General features: G+C 40.8%; 2 protein-coding genes across 3 annotated transcripts; both read right to left on the minus strand.

The window, feature by feature from the left end:
- Nucleotides 1–15: 15 nt before the first annotated feature.
- Nucleotides 16–7,352, minus strand: LOC148757505 (uncharacterized). Its single transcript, XM_088800527.1, is given in 4 exon segments — nucleotides 16–1,574; nucleotides 1,576–3,029; nucleotides 3,628–3,701; nucleotides 7,214–7,352. Coding segments are annotated over 3 exon segments (1,656 nt in total). The 5' UTR covers nucleotides 3,700–3,701; nucleotides 7,214–7,352; the 3' UTR covers nucleotides 16–1,444.
- Nucleotides 7,244–18,906, minus strand: LOC148757506 (KRAB domain-containing protein 5-like). 2 transcript variants are annotated; one of them, XM_088800612.1, is made up of 5 exons: nucleotides 18,617–18,906; nucleotides 15,587–15,810; nucleotides 13,185–13,311; nucleotides 12,696–12,791; nucleotides 7,244–7,378 (listed from the first exon to the last, which is right to left on the minus strand). In XM_088800612.1, the coding sequence occupies exons 2-5, from the start codon at nucleotides 15,599–15,601 to the stop codon at nucleotides 7,368–7,370; spliced, it is 249 nt and encodes an 82-aa protein (XP_088656738.1). In that variant the 5' UTR covers nucleotides 15,602–15,810; nucleotides 18,617–18,906; the 3' UTR covers nucleotides 7,244–7,367. The 2 variants fall into 2 exon arrangements, with proteins under 2 accessions (XP_088656738.1, XP_088656737.1); XM_088800611.1 differs by lacking the exon at nucleotides 7,244–7,378 and having other exon boundaries at nucleotides 7,386–12,791.
- Between the last annotated feature and the right edge of the window lie 485 nt (nucleotides 18,907–19,391).

Raw genomic sequence — 19,391 nt, forward strand, 5'->3', positions numbered from 1 at the left:
AGGGTTATGAAAAATGATTAACTTTATTCATGAAATTGTGAGACCTAAGACATATTCACAATAACACAGGCCAAAGGTAATATCAACACTTGAATGTGAATCACACCCACGCACACACTATTCTGGTTTTGATTTAAGCTCCCCTCTGAGATGACTGCTCTCTACAATTCCCAGAAGAAATACAAATTTTTCATTACACTTTTATATATCAGTTATTGCCATTTAAGTCACCATTTCTTCTGCATTGTTTGTACCGTGTAATCACCCCCCAGTAACCTACCACTCCTCCCATGAAAAGCCCAGCTGCTCACTTAACATCCGCCTGTTTCATGATCAGCTGACAGAGCATTCTTTCCTATGACCTACAGGGGCCTGTCTAGAGACGGGCACCCTGAGCCTAGAAAGTATGAAGACTAAGAACATAGTTTTACATTTCCCTTGCCCTTCCTGATGCTAATTTATACAATATATGAATCTGATACTCAGTGTCCTTGTTTTTCCAGGGAACATGGATATGAATGAACCATGCCTAATGAAGTAGGTTGTTTTGTTGTACAAAAGTGTAGCAAGGAAGGCATATGTTCAAGAGACTCTGAACTTCAGATTTAAATTCATAAATAGCAATTTAGTCTCTTCCAGAAAACTCATGTAACTAAATATCATAGATACTAAAGATAATGGGCTGTTTGTGTGCATCCTTGTTCCTGTGGTATACAACATGTCATGAGTTTTAACATAGCTTGATTTGTAAATTTTCCATAGTATGTAATGTCTCAAGTTAATCTCAGAGTTCTAGACTTATTCCTAGTATGTATTCTTGACCATGTGGTCGGTAGTGAGAATTAACTAAAAATTTTACTATGTTCAATATATTTGTAAGGATTCTCCCCAATACGAATTCTTGGGCAAATCCTGAGGACATACTGTTTCTTAGAAGTACTTCCATGTTCAGAATATTAGTGTAGTTTCTGTCCTGCATGAACTCTGTCATTACTCCAAAGCTGTAGACATTTGGTGAAGAGCCTATGACATTACTCCATTTGTAAGTTTGCTCTTCAGTATGAATCCTCTGATGTCCCACACTTTCGTTCTTTGGGTAAAAGCATTAACACGCACACTTTTGTGTGGGTTCTCTCAAAGACGTACATTCTGATGTCTCGTGAATTGTGAGGCTTGGATAAAGGTTTTGCCACATACATTTACATAATTATGCTTCACTATGACGTCTTTGTTGTTGCGTAATACTCAAACTCAAAGTAACGGCTTTGCACTCTTTGCACCTGTGAGGTATGGCTCCAACAATTCCCAACCTTTGACTCTTGGGTAAAAACCTTGCCACACATTAATTTGTGCAGTTTCTCTCCAGAATGGATGTTCTTGTATCTAGTAAAGAGTGAGCTCTGATTTAAACTTTTGCCATACTCACTCTATGTGCAACTAGGAACTATTGAGTGAATCTAGAGTTTAAGACGATACCTAAGAGCCTTTCACTCCAGTATACTTGTAAGGTGTCTTGCCAGTGTGGAGTTATCTCATGGTAAGTTAGGCTTGAACTCACACTAAAGGCTTTGCCACTCATTACATTGTCAAGGTTTCTCACCACTGTGGATTATGTGATGTCGAGTTAGGTGTGAATGAAACCTAAAGGCTCTGCCACACTCATCACATTTGTAAGGTTTCTCTCCACTATGGATTATCTGATGTCTAGTTAGGGCAGACAGCTCACTAAAGTCTTTGCTACACTCATTACATTTGTAAGGTTTCTCTTGACAATGAATTACCTGATGTCTAGTTAAGTGTGAACGCACATGAAAGGCTTTGCCACACTCATTACATTTGTAAGGTTTCTCTCCACTATGCATTACCACATGGTAAGTTAGGCTTGAACGCGCACTAAAGTTTTTGCAACACACATTGCATTTGTAAGGTTTTTCTCCACTGTGGACAACCCAATGTCTAGTCAAATGTGAACGCATACTAAAGGCTTTGCCACACTCGCTACATTGGTAAGGTTTCTCTCCACTATGCGTTACCACATGTGTAGTTAGGCTTGACCGCTCAATAAAGTTTTTTCCACACTCATTACATTTATAAGGTTTCTCTCCACTATGGATAAATTGATGTCTAGTCAGGTGTGAACGCACACGAAAGGCTTTGCCACACTCGCTACATTTGTAAGGTTTCTCTCCACTGTGCATTACCAGATGTGTAATTAGGCTGGCCCGCACACTAAAATCTTTGCTACACTCATTACATTTGAAAGGCTTCACTCCAGCACGAATTCTCTGATGTGCAGTAAGAGCTGAACGCTGAGTAAAGGCTTTGCCACACTCTTCACATTTGTAAGGCTTCTCTCCAGTATGAATTCTCATATGTACAGTGAGTTGTGAACGCTGAATAAAGGCTTTACCACATTCTCTACATTTGTAAGGCTTCTCTCCAGTATGAATTCTCTCATGTCTAATACAACATGAACTCCAACTAAAGGCTTTACCACACTCTCTACATTTGTAAGGCTTCTCTCCAGTATGAATTCTCTCATGTCTAGTAAGTAATAAACGACAACTAAAGGCTTTACCACATTCTTTACATGCATAAGGTTTCTCTCCATTATGAATTCTTTCATGTCCAGTAAGATTTGAACGCTGAATAAAGGCTTTACCACATTCTATATATTTGAAAGGCTTCTCTCTAGTATGGATTTTCCTATATTTGTTTAAACTAGATAATCGACTAAAGACTCTCCCACATGGATTACATTTGTAAGGTTCCACCCCAGTATGAATATTCTCAAGTTTGGTAAGTTCTACTGATTGGTTCAAAGGCTTGTCATATTCACTACATTTGTTTGACTTCTCTATAATATAACTACTTTGATGTACAAGATTTGAGTTTTCATCAAAGACTTTCCCATGTTTACAATGGTTCTCTGGAAACTGAATTGTCCGATGTTTATTAGGATCTGACTCTTGTTTAAAGTTTTTCCAAGATTCACTGAATTGATAACTTCTCTCTTCATTACACGTACTCTGGTAATCAACAAAGACAGAAAGGCCTTTAGTGAAGCCTCTAATTTCATTAAACATATAAAGTTCCCAATTACTCCATACCTATGGAACCATAATGCTTCTACCAAGATCCTCCCACATTCATGATTATTACAGAATTTGGAACAAGGAGGGAGTATTTCTCAATGAAAGAATAATGAAACCCTAGTTAAGGGATTGTTAAATTGATCAAATTTAGAATTTCTATCTTCATTTTTAAATCTGATTTTTAGAAGTGTTTGACTGAATATTTAATCTAATCCTACATTTGAAGTGATTCAAATGATTATTCATGGATTAGGTAAATTCTCATATACTCCACATTTCCTTTCAGAGAATATACATCTTTAGAAAATCATTTTCTGAAACAAGTGATCTGCTAATGTAACTGCCATAAAATGATGGTTTTCCCAAGATGTCTTATATCTTTGATCTCTCTTGGCAACAGGATTTTACTATGAGTAACTGTCCCAGTTTGGTTACGTCCATCATAACATCCTTCTGCCCTTCACACTCCACCTCACACTCCCAATCTTTCATTAAGTGCAGACTGTCAAGGCAGCACCTTCCATTATCTTACCAGTAGCATTTTGTGGAATGAATCTCCTATGCCTGGGTTTGGCAACAAGTCCAAGGCGTCCTCAGAAGGCATAGCTGAAAGACACCAAATAAATTATCACTCATACTACACACAGGTAAATATACATAAATTCTAATGTACAAATTTAATACTGATTACAGGACTTAACAAGATGGCATAAGAGGAAGCACCAAAACTTCCATCCTCCATGGAGACATGAACTTAACAACAATTACTGACCCACTAAGCTTTCTGAGTACTCAGAAACCATGCTCAGGAAGGCAAACCACCATAGATGAGGCACATCAAAGAGGGAAGAAAAGTTGCTCATATTTGCCAACAGTAGCTAATAGCTGTTCACCCTGCCTGGCACACATGACAATGCTGTGAGAAAACCCCAATTGCCAATTTATTCTCTGGAGGGAAACAGATGAGTGTACTTCGTGTCCAATGGACGTGCTTTTTTACAGCCACCTGAGGAACTAATTTATTTTCTCATGACCGAGTGCTAAGGCAATGGCAGTGCACTGTGAATGCATTATGGCAACTGCTAAGAAAAAAGATGAGTAATTCCCTATTTCCCCGAAAATAAGACCTAGCTGGACAATCAGCTCTAATGAGTCTTTTGGAGCAAAAATTAATATAACAGCCAGTATTATATTAATTATATTATATTTTACTATATTATACATGGTCTTATATTATATAAGACTGGTTCTTATATTATAGCAAAATAAGACTGGGTCTTAATTTTTGCTCCAAAAGACACATTAGAGCTGATTGTCTGGCTAGGTCTTATTTTTGGAGAAACACGGTTATTCAAATGCCACAAAGACTGCAGTACTGAAGACAAACATCAAGGATGCCTGCCACTGCCTCTAAAGAAGAAACAGAAAACATTTTAAAGTGGAAAATTACACTAAAAAAACACTGAGAACAAACATCCCCAGATCCGGTTTGGCAGGCCTCAGAATTTCAAGCACAGCTGCCGGTTGTATGTGTTCTCCTGTACAAAGGAGGTCCACAAAGCCTGTGATGGTGGCTGTTTCTTCTCCCAAAGCTCAACGAAAGATCACAAGGCATACAAAGAAACAGAAAAACATGGTCCAATCAGACAAACAAACTAAATCTCCAGACACTGGCCCTAAATTAACAGAACTATTAATTACCTGACCAAGAATTCAAAATACATTTTCATAACTTTAAAATTATTAGTTTAGGGTGGCAGGTTAGCTCAATTGGTTAGCGCACAACGCTTGTAACACTAGGGTTGCCAGTTCAATCCCTGCACGAGCCTACGTGAGCCGTGCCCTCCACAACTAGATTGAAACAACTACCTGACTTGGAGCTGATGGGTCCTGAAAAAACACTTAAAATAAATTTAAAAAGAAAAAAAAAAGTATTAGTTTAAAAATATTAGTTGAAATGAAAACAGATAAAACTCCCCCAATCAAAAGACATAAATTGGCTGAGTGGATTAAAAAATTAAATCCAACACCTTCTGCCTATAAGAGACTCATTTTAGATGTGAGGACACAGGACATAAGTAAAAATATGGGAAAAGTATTCCATACAAAGGGTTACCAATAAAAAGCACAAATGTCTATACCAATATCAGAGATATACACACTAAGTGTCAAAAACTGTCACAACACAAAGAAGGACATTACACAATGATAAAACAGTGAATTCAACAAGCTGTAACAATCACATGTATGTAAAAATTGGTGCAGCAAAAACAGTACGGAGGTTCCTCAAAAAAATTACACACAACTACGACATGACCCAGCAGTTCCACTTCCAGATATTTATCCAAGCAGTACCAAAATACTAATTTGAAAGATATATGCACCCCATACATCTACTGCAACATTATTTACAATAGACAAGATATGAAAGCAATCTACATGTCCATGGATAGATCAATGGATAAAGATCTCATGAATGTACACAATGGAATGTTATTCAGCCAGTGGAAAGATGGAAATCCTGCCAGTGGCAACATAATGGATGGACCTAGAGGGTACTACTGTGTTTTCCCAAAAATAAGACCTAGCCAGACCATCAGCTCTAATGCGTCTTTTGGAGCAAAAATTAATATAAGACCCAGTCGTTTTTTAATATAATATAAGACTGGGTCTTATATAATATAAATGTACTATACTATAGTACAGTACTATATTATAGTACTATAATACTAAGTATAATATAATATTATAATATAATATAATATAATATAATATAATATAATATAATATAATATAATATAATATAATATAATACCAGGTCTTATATTAATTGCTGCAAAAGATGCATTAGAGCTGATGGTCCGGATAGGTTTTATTTTCGGGGAAACACGGTATGCTAAGTGAGATAAGTCAGACATACGATTTCACTGATATGTAGAATCTAAAAACTAAAAACAAACACATAAATCAGAAAAAATTCAGATACAGACAATTTACTGATTGTTGCCAGAGAAGAGAGGGCCATAAGGAAAGGCGAAAAAGGTGAAGGGGATACAGAGGTATAAACAACTAGTTATGAAATGGGTAAAGCACAGGATGCATTGTAGCATAGGGAATATAGTCAACGATGTCGTGAGACCTTTGTCAAGTAACACATAGATACCTGACTCAGCATGGTGGTCACTTCATAACATATGTAAATGAAGAATCACCATGTTGTACAACTGAAACTAATATAATATTCCACATCAACTATGCTTTAATAGAAATAAACAAATAAATAGTTGATCATATTTTGGCCGACAATAAAATTTTAATGTCTTCCTACTGTTTCAATTTTTGTAACAGCTTGTATTATTTTTTTTTTTGCCAGATGTACTGCCGTCCCTGCTTGTATTATTTTTACAATGCAGAAAACACCAAAATAATGAGAAAAACTTGAGGAAAAAAAAAAGGCCAACTTTGATGGTGCTATACAATTAAGAATGAATTGTATATGAACTATAATTGAAAAATTAAATTTATTTTTAAAAATCCAATGAATGAAAAGATTTCATTAGAGGTGACATAATATTGTCAGAAAATTTTTCTATAAACTCTTCTCCATCAGCCCGTGACTCATTATGTGTTTATTCCAGAAATGAACACAGCTGGAATTGGAATTTACATGTTATTAAATATAAACTTAATTTCATACACTTCAGATTTTTTTCACGGCAAATTCTTAAACAAGTTTTTGTTTTTACAATCCATAATATTAAGTTCTGAAATCCCATGTTAGAAACCAAATATTAAGAAGCAAAAATAAATGAGTCATCCTTATCAAAAGTACATGAGATGCCACAGACTGGGAAAGAATATTTGCAAAGACACACCTGTAAAGGTCTACTATGCAAAACACATAAAACACATAAAGAAGTCTTCAAACTGACTGATGAGAAAACTACCAACATGATTGAAAAATGAGCCAAAGCCCTAAACAGACAACACACTAGACAAGATATACAGAAGGCAAAATGATATATAAAGAGATGTTCCACATCATACGTCACCAGGAAAATGCACATGAAAACAACAATGAAAATTAAACACACAGCAAATTAAACACCACTACACACCTATTAGGAGGGGCCAGAACCCAGAACATGGACAACATCAAGTGCTGGTGAGGACGTAGGGCAGCAGGAACTCTCTCACTGCGGGTGGGAACGCAAAATGCTGCAGTCTCTTGGGTACACACTTTGGTGGTTCTTACACAAGAAATTGTGCTCCTCAGTAGTTACCTAAAGAGTTGAAAATGTTTGTCCATCCAATAGCGCACACGTGCATCTTCATAGCAGCTTTATCCATAATTTCCCAAACTAGGAAGCAACCAAGATATCTGCCAAGAGGTGAACTAATGACTGAATATGGTGCATACCGACAATGGAATATTATTCAGTGCTACAGAGAAATACAGTATCAAGCCACAAAAAGGCGTGGAGGAAACCTAAACACATATTAAGTGAAAAAAGCCAATCTAAAAAGGACATATACTCTATGATTCTAGCTATGACATTCTAGAAAAGACAAAATGACAGAGACAGTAAAAAGATCACTGAGGGCCAGGGTTTAGGGGAAGGAACGATGAACAGGCAGAGCACAGAGAATATTCAGAGCTGTGACACTACACTGTATGACACATCATCATAAATGTGTCCACATGTTCAGAATGGACAGCCCCCACAGTGAACCCCAAGGTGAACTATGAACTCTGGGTGACAATGACATGTCAATGTAGCTTCATTTATGTAACAAATGTACCGCTGGGAAGGGGAAGGCTGTGCATGTGGGAGGGGCATGTGGGAATTCTCTGTAACTTTTCCATTTTGCAGTGACCTAAAGTGCTCTTAACATGAAAGTCACCCTCAGTCTTCTGTTTCTCCGAAATATCTGATCACATGTCCGTATATCTTTACAGTGGATCATTGTGCTCATATGAGCACATACATGTTTATATCTGCTATCAAAAAAAACAACACAATTATCACTGCACACCAGTTAGGAAGACCACTACCAAAGAAACACAAAAAAATATCAAGTGTTGGCAAAAATGTGGGAAATTGGAGCTTTATGCACAGCTGGATGAAATATCAATTGGTGCAAACACTATGAAAAACGATATGAAGGTCTCTCAAAAAATTAAAAATAGAATCGTGCTATGATGCAGTCTTCCCACTTTTGAGTACATTTCCAAGAGACTTCAAAAAGCCTGTAATAGGTGGAAGCAATCCAAATGGCCATCGGCAAATGATCGGGTTTAGAAAATATAGCATATACATACAACGGAATACTATTCTGCCTTAAACAGAAACAAATGCTCTCACCTGATACAGCGCAGACAAACCTTGAGGACATTTCAGTAAAGCTCACAAGCCACAAAGCACAGACACTATAATTCCACTTCCGTGAGTCACCTAATGCAGTCCTCCTCATAGAACAAAAAGGGTAGCAGCCAGGGGCTTGGGGTGAAGGGAAATGACAAAGTGGTTGTTTAATGGGTATTGAGTCAATTTTGCAAAATGGAAATTTCCAGGTGCACAACAGTGTGAATATACTTAACATGAGTGGATTGTAGTTACAGAGGGTAGAATTTGAGTCACGTTTTTACCAAAATTGAAAATGAAAAGTAATTATCTAAAAGAGATAGTTATAAAACATTTCAAAAATTACCTTCAATTAAAAAAAGTAGTTCTCTCACAGAGAATATAAAATCAGCAGTAAATAGATGTGAAACTAAGACTGTTTCAACAACTACTTAAATATGCATGATAAGAAAAGCACTGACCAGTAACCAAAGAAATGAACAAGATGGATCATGCACAAAGTTGGGGTAAAATGATACAGATAGACATGAATATAATTTTAACAGGCAATAGACAGATGCCTGATTCACATGTGAATCAAACCCCACATTGTCTTAAGTGTACTGAGCTGAAAACTGTCATTGACATTCATTACATATATGTAACAACCAAAAATGCAAGTAACTAAATTGGCGGAAAACTACCATAAAAAAGGAAATGCACTGTTATGGAATTGTAAAATGAGAATAAGAGGCAATGGGTCTCACAAATTCTTAACACTACACAGATGTACAATTGAAGAGAATGCTTCTATAGAACTCAGCCTCCACAGAGTGTGGCCCCATGAAGAGCAAGCATTCTCAATCATCAGAATACATGTTGTAGGGCAGGAAAATTTCACAGATGATGCATTAGAATCATTCATAAACAACTCTAAGGAAAAATTTTAATAAAATAAGCATGGAAATGACATTGTAGAAATTTATTAGGTTATCAATATATTGCTACTATTCTTACAGAAAATATAGACTGTAATGCATCACATAGAGCACAAAAAACCCCTTCATTTCTAAATAAAGGAACAACAAAAAAGTTATCAAATATCCCAGAATGAGTGATCTATAAAATAGACATTTGAGATTAAAGTACACCATTATTGAGAAACATGCTGAGGAAGGCAGGTGACAAACCTCATGATTACTTTTTGACTGAAGTAAACGGAAATTGAGGAAGCAAACGTTTCCCGAAATATGGGAACCTAATAATTCTACAACTCATTTCTTACTGACGGAGTTCATTTGAGCACCTTGTTATCAGCACTTCTGAAACTAAAACCACTAATCTGACAAAGATCTAATCAGAAAGTGAAAACATACAAGACACAAGCCCAGGCAGCTTTGGACTCAACAAGAAAGAATTATAACATGTTAGTCATTAAGAAATCAGGGAACAGGGCCAGGCCGGTGGCTCAGGTGGTTGGAGCACTGTGCTCTTAATGCTGAGGTTGCCAATTGGATTCACACATGGTCTAGTGAGCTGCACCCTCTACAGCTAAGATTGTGAACAACAGCTCTCCCTGGAGTTGGGCTGGTGTGAGCAGCCGGAGGTTGGCGTGAGCTGCCATGGGCTGTCGTGTGCTGCCATGAGTGGCTGGTAGTCAGTCAGCATGAGTGGCTGGTGGCCAGCAGCCAGCAGCCAGCGAGAGCTGCCATGAGGTGCTGTGAGCGGCTGACCGACAACTGATGACCGACTGCCTCAGCTCATAATACCAGCATGGGATAAGGATCTGTGTCCTATGCAACTAGACTGAGAAACAACAGCTTGAACTGGCTTGAACCAGAGTCGGGGTGGGGTGGGGGGGGGAAGGTGGAAGAAAGGGGCGGGGGAAGAAATCAGGGAACAATGGAGACATTCCTATACAGTGGGCAATGTTCTGAGCGCCCCTATGGCATTAATTCATTTAAGAATTCTATGAAGTAAACAGGTACATTAAACTATTCTAACATGGAGGAAGTGGGGAGTACAGACTCAAAATTTCTAATATTAGTTCATAAAAAGCAAAAAGTACATTTTCAAGTGAAACCAAGATTGATGGTTTCTCAATTTAGGAGGTGCCTTGTGCTGAGATGAAATTACTGAGTCTGAACTTTGCAGGGTCATGTTTGAGCCTCCTTAGGATTAGAAATTGCCAAGCAGAAATTGTGTGACATGTGACTCCAGTGTCCCTGGGATTTCTGCAGCAAATTCCAGGACCTCCACCACTTCCTTCACAAACTCCTTACGTGAGGCAAGAACAGAATTTTAAAAATGGCTTCAGGGAAGACTGTGCTACTGAACCACACAGAACACGTACTATATAAGTCCACTCTACTAAGACCGGAAGACATAGCAACCCTACCTAATACATAGTAACAAATAAAGGGAAGAGGCCAAAATGGGGAGACAAAGAAACATGTCCCAAATAACAGAACAAAGCTCCAGAAAAAGAACTAAGCAAAATGGAGATAAGCAATCTATCAGACACAGAATTCCAAACACTGGTTTATAAGAATGTTCAATGATCTCAGGGAGAACTTCAACAGAGAGGCAGGAAGCATAAAAAGGAAGATGGAAACCATGAAAAAGAACCAGTCAGAAATAAAAGACATAATAAAGGAAATGAAAAATATGTTACGGGGAATCAGCAGGACATTACATGAAGCAGAGGATCCAATCAGCGATGTGGAAAATAAGGTAGCAGAAAACCCCCAACCAGAACAGCAAAAAGAAAAAGGAACCGAAGAACTGAGGAGAGTTTAAGGGGCCTCTGGGACAATATCAAGCGTACCAACATTTGCATTATAGGGCTACCTGAAGGACAAGAGAGAAAGCAAGGAATTGAAAAATTCCTTTATTATTTGAAGAAATAATGACAGAAAACTTCCCTAACCTGGTGAAGGAAATAGATATACAAGTCCAGAAAGCACAGAGTCCCAAACAAGATTAAATCCAAAGAGGTGAACACCAAGACACATCATAATTAAAATGCAAAAGGTTAAAGACAAAGAGAGAATCTTAAAAGCAGCAAGAGAAAAGCAGTTAGTTACCTACAAGGGAGCCCCCATAAGACTGGCAGCTGATTTCTCAACAGAAACTTTGCAGGCAAGAAGGGAGTGGCAGGAAATATTCCAAGTGATGAAAAGTAACGACATACAATCAAGATTACTCTACCCAGCAAAGCTATCATTTAGAATTGAAGGACAGATAAGGAGCTTCCCAGACAAGGAAAAGTTGAAGGAGTTCATCACCACCAATCCAGTATTACAAGGAACCTTAGAGGGACTCTTAAGATGGGAGGGGGGTAAGGATGAGTGAAAAGGGGAAGGGATTAAGAAGTACAAATTGGTTGTTACCCAGTAGTCATGGGGATGTAGGCTATAGCATAAGGAATATAGTCAATAATATTGTAATAACTAGGTATGGAGCCAGATAGGCACTAGATCTATCAGGGTGATAGATGGGAATGGGGCGGGGGTCAGGGTGAAAAAGGTGAGTTTAGTAAGAAATACAAACTGGTAGTTAATACAGTGTGGGGAATATAATCAATAATGCTGTAAAGACCATGTAAGGTGCCAGATGGGCACTGGATTTATCAGGGGGATCATGTCATAGACTATGTAGATGCCTGACCAATGTGCTATACACCTGAAGCTGAAGTAGAATAATACTGTCAACTATAACTAAACATGTAGGTGTATATAGTCACAGGATGTGGAGTACAACATAGGGAAGGTAGTCAATGGTATTGTAATAGCTATAAACTTGTCAGAGGGGTAGTAGCTTGGGGGGTGGGTTATCACTTTATATGGGGTTTAAATATATAGCTATTACATTGCTTTGTACACCTGAAACTAACAAAAAATAAAATAAATAAAAATGGCTTCAGGGAGAATTCCTCAGCTAGAGCACAGATTTTCCCCGGCCCACGAGGCAATGGAACAACAACCACACCATGGCGGCCCCCACAGTCCAGGGGGAGGACGTCGGCCCTCACTGCAATGGGACCCAGATCACGGAGCAGGAGGACCGTCCCTAGAGGATGTAGCACAGGACGTGTTGGACAGGACTGTCCTCTGTGACAGCAACAGACATAAACCTGGGCTTCTCACATCCTTTCCACTGAAGCGGAGCTTCCCAAACCACATCTTAAGGTCTGGCTCCTCCAGGACCATTGGCCCGCTCACCTGTGTCATCTGCCTCCTTCATTCCCACCTACCTGGGTGGATGGACACTGTCTTTTTTCGCTTCACATCCCAGGGCTCCTTCATGCTCTCCAAAAAGATGACCAGGTCTGGCTTAGAGACAGCAAGACCTGTTTATTAGAAAAAGGAACATGAGTTTTGATGGAAATTCTTCAATTTCTAATCCAGTATGTGCTCAGTTGGGAAGAAAGGACATTGCAGAAAATTAGAATATTCTAAAAAGGATGCTCCCCAAACACTCTTTCCTGACAGCACCTTTATTGGACAACATAGAAACTTTTCAGATCCTGAGTTCCACTCCAAGGGCATCATGAAGACTTCTTTTCTACACCAGCAAACCCCCAATTTGCTTCTTTTCTACACCAGCAAACCCCCAGTTTGTTCCTCAGAGCCGGGATCTAAAACTCTACCACACAAAGCAGAAGCTCCCAGGAGACGCTGTACTGATGAAGGAAACACAACCCTGCGGTGGGGTAGGAGTTCTGGAAGGAAGTCACCCTCACCCAGGGAGCACAGGTTCCTGTAGTTCTCCAGCATCACATCCACGTACAGTTTCTGCTCAGCTGGGTGCAGACATTCCCACTCCTCCTGAGAGAAATCTAGGGCCACATCCCTGAATGTCAACCGTCCCTGAAACAAAAGACACATTTACCACATGGCCACAGGCAAGGTCATTATGTGATTCAATATGAAAACAGAGTTAAGAGACCTGGTTTTGACCTAGGAGAGTATCTAGAACTAAACAGTAAGGTCACTGACAGTAATATTCTCTAGCATGTTTTCCAACTCTGAGAAAGGAGGATGACCTATGATCCACAAACAACTGTGCAGACTTTCCCTTTTCTGTAAGATAAGTTCTCAGGCATCAACACAGGCATATGGATTTTTTAGTGTTGTACTTGTATCATACAGGATACATTGTGTACATTTTGTGGTTGGAAATGTCTTGGTGAGTTACAAATGCAAAGTACTTCTCAAATTTTCACGTGGACAACAAGGAACTGGACTGTTGTAAAAATGCATATTCCAACTGAGGAGTCCTGGGGTGGGGCCTGAGTTTCCACATTTAACAAAATCACTTTTGACTAGTGACACCAATGTGTCTGGTCCATGTGTCACACTATTCAATAGCACAGAGGAAGGAAACAGAAAAATTCATATATGAGATAGAACTGAGTTTTATGGAATTTACACTTCTCATAGAGGCATAGCAACACAGTCCTTTTTGAAAACTTATTGTATACTAGAGAGCTTTTGGTTTTTTAGATATTAATTCATAATGAACATAAGCAATCTGAGAAAAATATGATTCTTCCTCTTGTATGAGAATATTTTGTGAATCAACCAGTAAATGGTAGAGGTTGGCTTTTACTCCAAACTGTCTCTAGAATTTATCAAAAAGGTCCAGACTAGTACACATAGACAAACCTCATGAACACTCATAGCAGTTTCTTTAACTCAGAAGAGAAACAAGTAAGAATAGCTCAAAGTGTTAAGATTTTATGTGCGCAAAGAAACATATGAGAACTGTGTGCACATTACTAGTGACACAGAAGGTAATTTTCACGTCGCTGAAATTACAATTTTTTTTTTTTAAATCACAATTATTTTAATTCTGTAAATATCATAAATGTCTTTGTGGATGATTCTCTGTATTTTATAAACACAGTAGGGAGAGTGTTTATAAACACAATAACATAAAATAAGAGTTGTTTCTTTGAAAAAATTTTCACACCTTTTCTGCTGAACTATAAATTACAAATTTACCTCACTTCAACACCTAAATAATATGATTCTTGTAAACTTTTCTTAATTAAAAAATTTTTAAAAAAAAAAATTGAGTAACTATGTTTTCTCCAGGACCCATCAGCTCCAAGTCAAGTCGTTGTCCTTCAGTCTACCTGTGGAGGGTGCAGCTCAGCTCCAAGTCCAGTCACCATTTTCAATCTTAGTTGCAGGGGGCGCAGCCCAATTGAACTGACAACCTTCTCGTTAAGAGCTCGCGCTCCAATCAACTGAGCCATCCGGCTGACTCTCTGCCAGCTCGTTGTCTTCAATTTAGTTGTGGAGGGCGCAGCTCACTGGCCCATGTGGGAATCGAACCAGCAACCCTGTTGTTAAGAGCTCGCACTCTAAACAACTGAGCCATCCGGCCTCTCCTAAACTTTCTTAAAAACACAAAGAGTGATGAAGTAGAGAATGTCTGTGACATGAGTGTGGAATACAATAAAACTTTACAGGAACAAGGCCTGACTGATTAAAGCCTCCACTCGAAAAGCCAATTATCTCTAGTAAAGAAAGCTGAGAGCCTTCATTTTCCAAAGCAGAGAAACTAAGAAAAAAGGGAGTTTCCAGATGAAAAGTGATGGTTTTTGCACATCTCTCTATAAATCCCTCCAGACCCTTATTGATGATAAAAAAAAAGTTAACTTTATAGTGAAGACAGGACCTCAACCAAGTAAAAATCAGGTGGAAGGAACAAACGGGTATCAGCTGACCGAGGCACACGGAAGGACACACCATCACTGCTGTGATGTTATCGGCACAAACGAACAAATAAGGAAATCATCTGAATCTGATCATAAAAACATTAGTTTTATGGAAATTTCAATGTACATATAGCTCCCCAGTTCTGTGACTCTAATAGTGCATTTAAATAGTAAGTCTTTCTTACCAATCCAGTGAGCAAGTGGCTTCCAATTACTTTTTTTCGGAACTTTCTGAACTATTCTGAGCACTGAGGCATCCTGGGTGCTTGTGCATGTTCTTACCCCTGTTTTACAGCCCTGACACTGCAGTCACAGGACACACACCTACACTTCCCTTCTTCAGGACACCAAGCATCTGACCCCACGCAATATAGGCAAAAGCGAACACAGCCTGTGACCCGGGACAGAACGCTTACCAGAGAAGCAGCCATTTTATCCTTGTCCTCCTACTATTTTGGGTTGTATCCTTAGGAGACTTTCTGGGGAGGAATCACATCTGCAGCTTGAGAATGTGCCTTCAAGGGCATTGGCACAGGCCCTTCATCTGCTTCCTGCAAACCGACAGGCACAAGGACCTTGAAATGCTGAGGTCACCCTCTCCTGCCCGGTGTCACAGGACACAGTCAGGGACAAGGAGCTCCTAAGTGAAGACAGAACTGTGAGTTATTCTTTCCTGTCTTCACCTGCCCTCCCCTCACACATACCTCCACAAAGTCCCACAGCAATGAGAACGTGGCCTGCTCTGTTCCCACAAACCGAACACAGCACCCCGCTACCTCTCCTTGACCAAAGCCTGCTCTCAACTGTCAGAACTGTGTCCAGGAGCCCCCAGCTAATCCCTGGCCTTGCCTGAGAATCACCTGAACACCTCATTAAAACGACAGTGATGCTCCACCCAGACCTCTGATCCAACTCCCAGGGGGCGGGTGCTGGTTATATCACTCCTTGAAATTCCCAGGTGACATAGGAGGAACCAGATGGGAACTTTTAGCTTCAGTGAGCATGCAGGTCCCTGGGGGATTAGGGCCCACTCTAAGCAGTTGTTTCTGCAGGTCTGCGTGGGGCCTAGGAAATGGCATCTTTAAGTCTCCCTGGGGGAGCTGACTTGCTTCCCAGACTGTTTCCAGTTGCAATGGGCAACAGATCTCAGACTCCAGCAGGCCTGAGAGCTCTGGGGAGGGTTGGGGTGGGAACTTCTAGCAGGGCGAGCCCCTTGGGTGGATTTCCTTCCTCTTTTCCAGGAAATCACAGAGAATTAGTTACAAACTATAAAATAATGAAGACACATTTTGGTGCTGAAAACTTGAAAACAGGGTTAACTATGGAAATACACTGATCAAATTACTTCACTGTGAATAGATGGGCTCCATGGAAACAGACTTTCTGGTCCACCCCATCTATCCGTCCACATTTTCAGAGAACATACAAGAGGGACTTGAGGGGACAGCTACTTGGTAGCTCCCAGCTCACTAATTTAAGAATTCATGGAAAAGGAAGGTAAAAGCTGCTGAATATCAGACTAACTCACCAAGCTAGGTTCTCACACAGACATCCTCACCAAATGCACACTGAAGTGGCCTAATATTATTAATAAGTACCAGTGGACGTTTCAACACGATAAGGAGTAGAAAGAATGCAGGGCTTCTCATCTAAACTAGACACAATGTTATTAGAAGGGAAATCGATTTGAGATTTTTTTTTTTTTACTGTAATTACTTCTAGGGTCAAAGTTTAAAAGAAAATTGAGATTACCTCATATTTAGAAAAGAATTAGAGCTGGTAATGCAATGTCACCAGAGCTTATTTCAGAAGTTAATGACTATTACAAAATAGCAGAAATTCAGCAGACTAAGACTTGTCTCAATTTGCTTTTTATAAAAACAATGAATAAAATGTAAGAGAGGTGGAAAGTAAAAGTACATTCCATGTAAAAGAAAAAAGGATGCAATGCTTTTAATATTCCTTGAAAAAGCATCATATGGTGACAGACTCAGTCATTTCTTGTCCCCAGGTCACGTCCCTCATGCCATCTCAGGAAATGAGAAGGGACCAATGACTGACTGACAGAGATCTCTCCTCTCAGGCTGCATGAGGGTTGCAAATAGGAGCCATTGGGTGATGAAATTAATTATTAAACGAATAGTCTTGTTAAACTGGAGTTTTGTAATTCTCATTCTCATCTGTGTGACTGAAAATGCAGCACGTGTTAAATTAAATCGATTATAAAGCCAAAACTCAATATATCACGATATCATCACCCACATTGCACCCGCTCACTGCTCATGCAGGTGGGGGCTCCCCTTCTTCCTCTGCTAGTATGTACTTCTGTCTATGGATCTGTGTGTCCCTCTTGTCCTGAATTCTCTCCAGTTCTGTTCTCTCGTGCCACCTGTTCTCTCCTGATCTCTCCCCTTCTCTCTATTCCCATCCCTGCACTTGTTACACAAAACCCTTGAAAGTTCTTTCATCTTCAGTTGCTTTCTCCCAAATCTGTTTCATTGCTCCCCATCTTTCTCCCGTGATGCTTTCCCCGTACACTGTCTTTCCTGTTACACTGGTGCTCAGACTCACTGACACCCCCAGCTTAGCTCTCACAGCTGCATCTCCCTCTGGTGTGTCACCACCCCCTCCTTTCTGTTCCTGTACTCGGCTCCCCCAACTCTTCTCCTAATCTCTCTCCTCTAAAGTGCCTTGTCCTTTGTTGCCCCCACTTCTGCTAACCAGGGGCCCCTCTCCCTTTAGGTTCCCCTTCATCTCTCTGGAGCTCCCCCTTCCCTCTGTATTTCTCCATTTTCTTTATCCTCTGGCTACTTCTCCGAGTCACTCGTTCTGTCTTACCGTCGCTTTACAAGTCCCTCCCACATCCTGTTTTGCCTCCTCTTTACCGACCCGCACTGACCGTTCTGCCCTCTCACCTGTCTATTCCTCTCATTCTGTCTCCTTCTCGTGACCCCCTCACACCCTCGTTCTGCCGCTTTCCTGGCCGGCCCTTCACAGTCCCCGCTCACACAAAGCCCCTCCCCACGAGAGGGGGTGACCTGGTGACACCCCGCGGTGTTCCCTCCCAAATCCCACCCCCCTGAACAGTGTGCTCTACCTGGGATTCGGGGCCTCTTATTAAACTGGGGCGAGGGGGGTTGCAGGCGGCGGAGGGTCTGCAGAACCCCAGCCCCGGGGGGAGGCGGGGCTCCAGGGGCCGCGTGGCGGGGCTGGGGGAGGGGCGCCAACGGCCGGACTCCATCTCCCAGGACTTCACGCCGCGCGTGGGGGGCTGCCCGGTGGAGGGTTTTAAGCAGGAAAACAACGCGGCCGGCGGGGTCTAAGGGCCCGAAGGCGGAGAGACCAGAGGGAGGACGGCCTCTGATTACCCGGAAACCCCCGCGGACCCTCTACCGGGCAGCGAAAAGCTCTGGTATCGGGACGTCTCCGCAGGACGCGGGACTCACCGCTGTGGGGGGCGCTGGTGGGGGACTTCAACGTCCGTAGTGACTCCCAGGCGTCACGTGTGCGGGACCGTGGACTGAGACGCCCAGGTTTAAACTAGAAAGACCGAAAGTCAGGAACACACCAGCGTTATCTTCGGTCCTGGAGAGCAGCTTCCCGGTAGGCAACAAACTGCCCGCGCGTGTCGATTGAAACTCTGGCCGGGGGCGGGTCGTAATTCAATCACTTCTAGGAATGGGCGGGGCGTGTATAGTGCGCAAGCCTCGAGGGAGACCTCTGGAGGGTGGGCAGCGAGGAGAGCGGTGGGGCCGGCGTAGAGGCAGGGGCGGGGCTTCTGCTCCGGCTCGCTGTCTAGGAGTCTCTATTTTCCCAATTTTGAAATCTGTTGTATTTCTTTCCTGTCCTGTGAAGCAGGGCTCCTTCCTGTCTATTTCCAGTTGATGTTTCAAAGAGTTTAAGGTAAAAGCTTAGAGTAGTGTGCTTAAAACTGAGATGTCTACGTTTTAACAGGTGTAAGCGGTTTTAGTCAAAACGTTTTTGCCAACGAGTGGAAACCCATTCCAACCATCGTTGGATCCAGGAACGTCTCCTGCAATTAGAATTTAATTAACGAAGGAGTGCCGTTGGCAGTCCTGAGGATGCATACCTCCATGTGAAAGTAAAAAATTGCCTGAGGCGTGTGGTAATTTAGGTCACCAACTATTCCGTGTTTTTTTTTAAGTATAACTTTTAAAAACTAAATTTAAATTGCTTTGTTCTTTATACGTAATGTCAATG

The sequence above is a fragment of the Rhinolophus sinicus genome, chromosome 8, assembly GCF_057876585.1.
Source record: "Rhinolophus sinicus isolate RSI-liver-muscle chromosome 8, RSI-T2T, whole genome shotgun sequence".
NCBI lineage: Eukaryota > Metazoa > Chordata > Mammalia > Chiroptera > Rhinolophidae > Rhinolophus > Rhinolophus sinicus.

Excerpts from the sequence above, each read along its gene's own strand:
- LOC148757506 (XM_088800611.1), bottom strand. Across the intron at positions 12,792-13,184 it reads CAGGAACCTGTGCTCCCTGG|GTCTTGCTGTCTCTAAGCCA; the intron begins GTGAGGGTGACT and ends TCTAATAAACAG.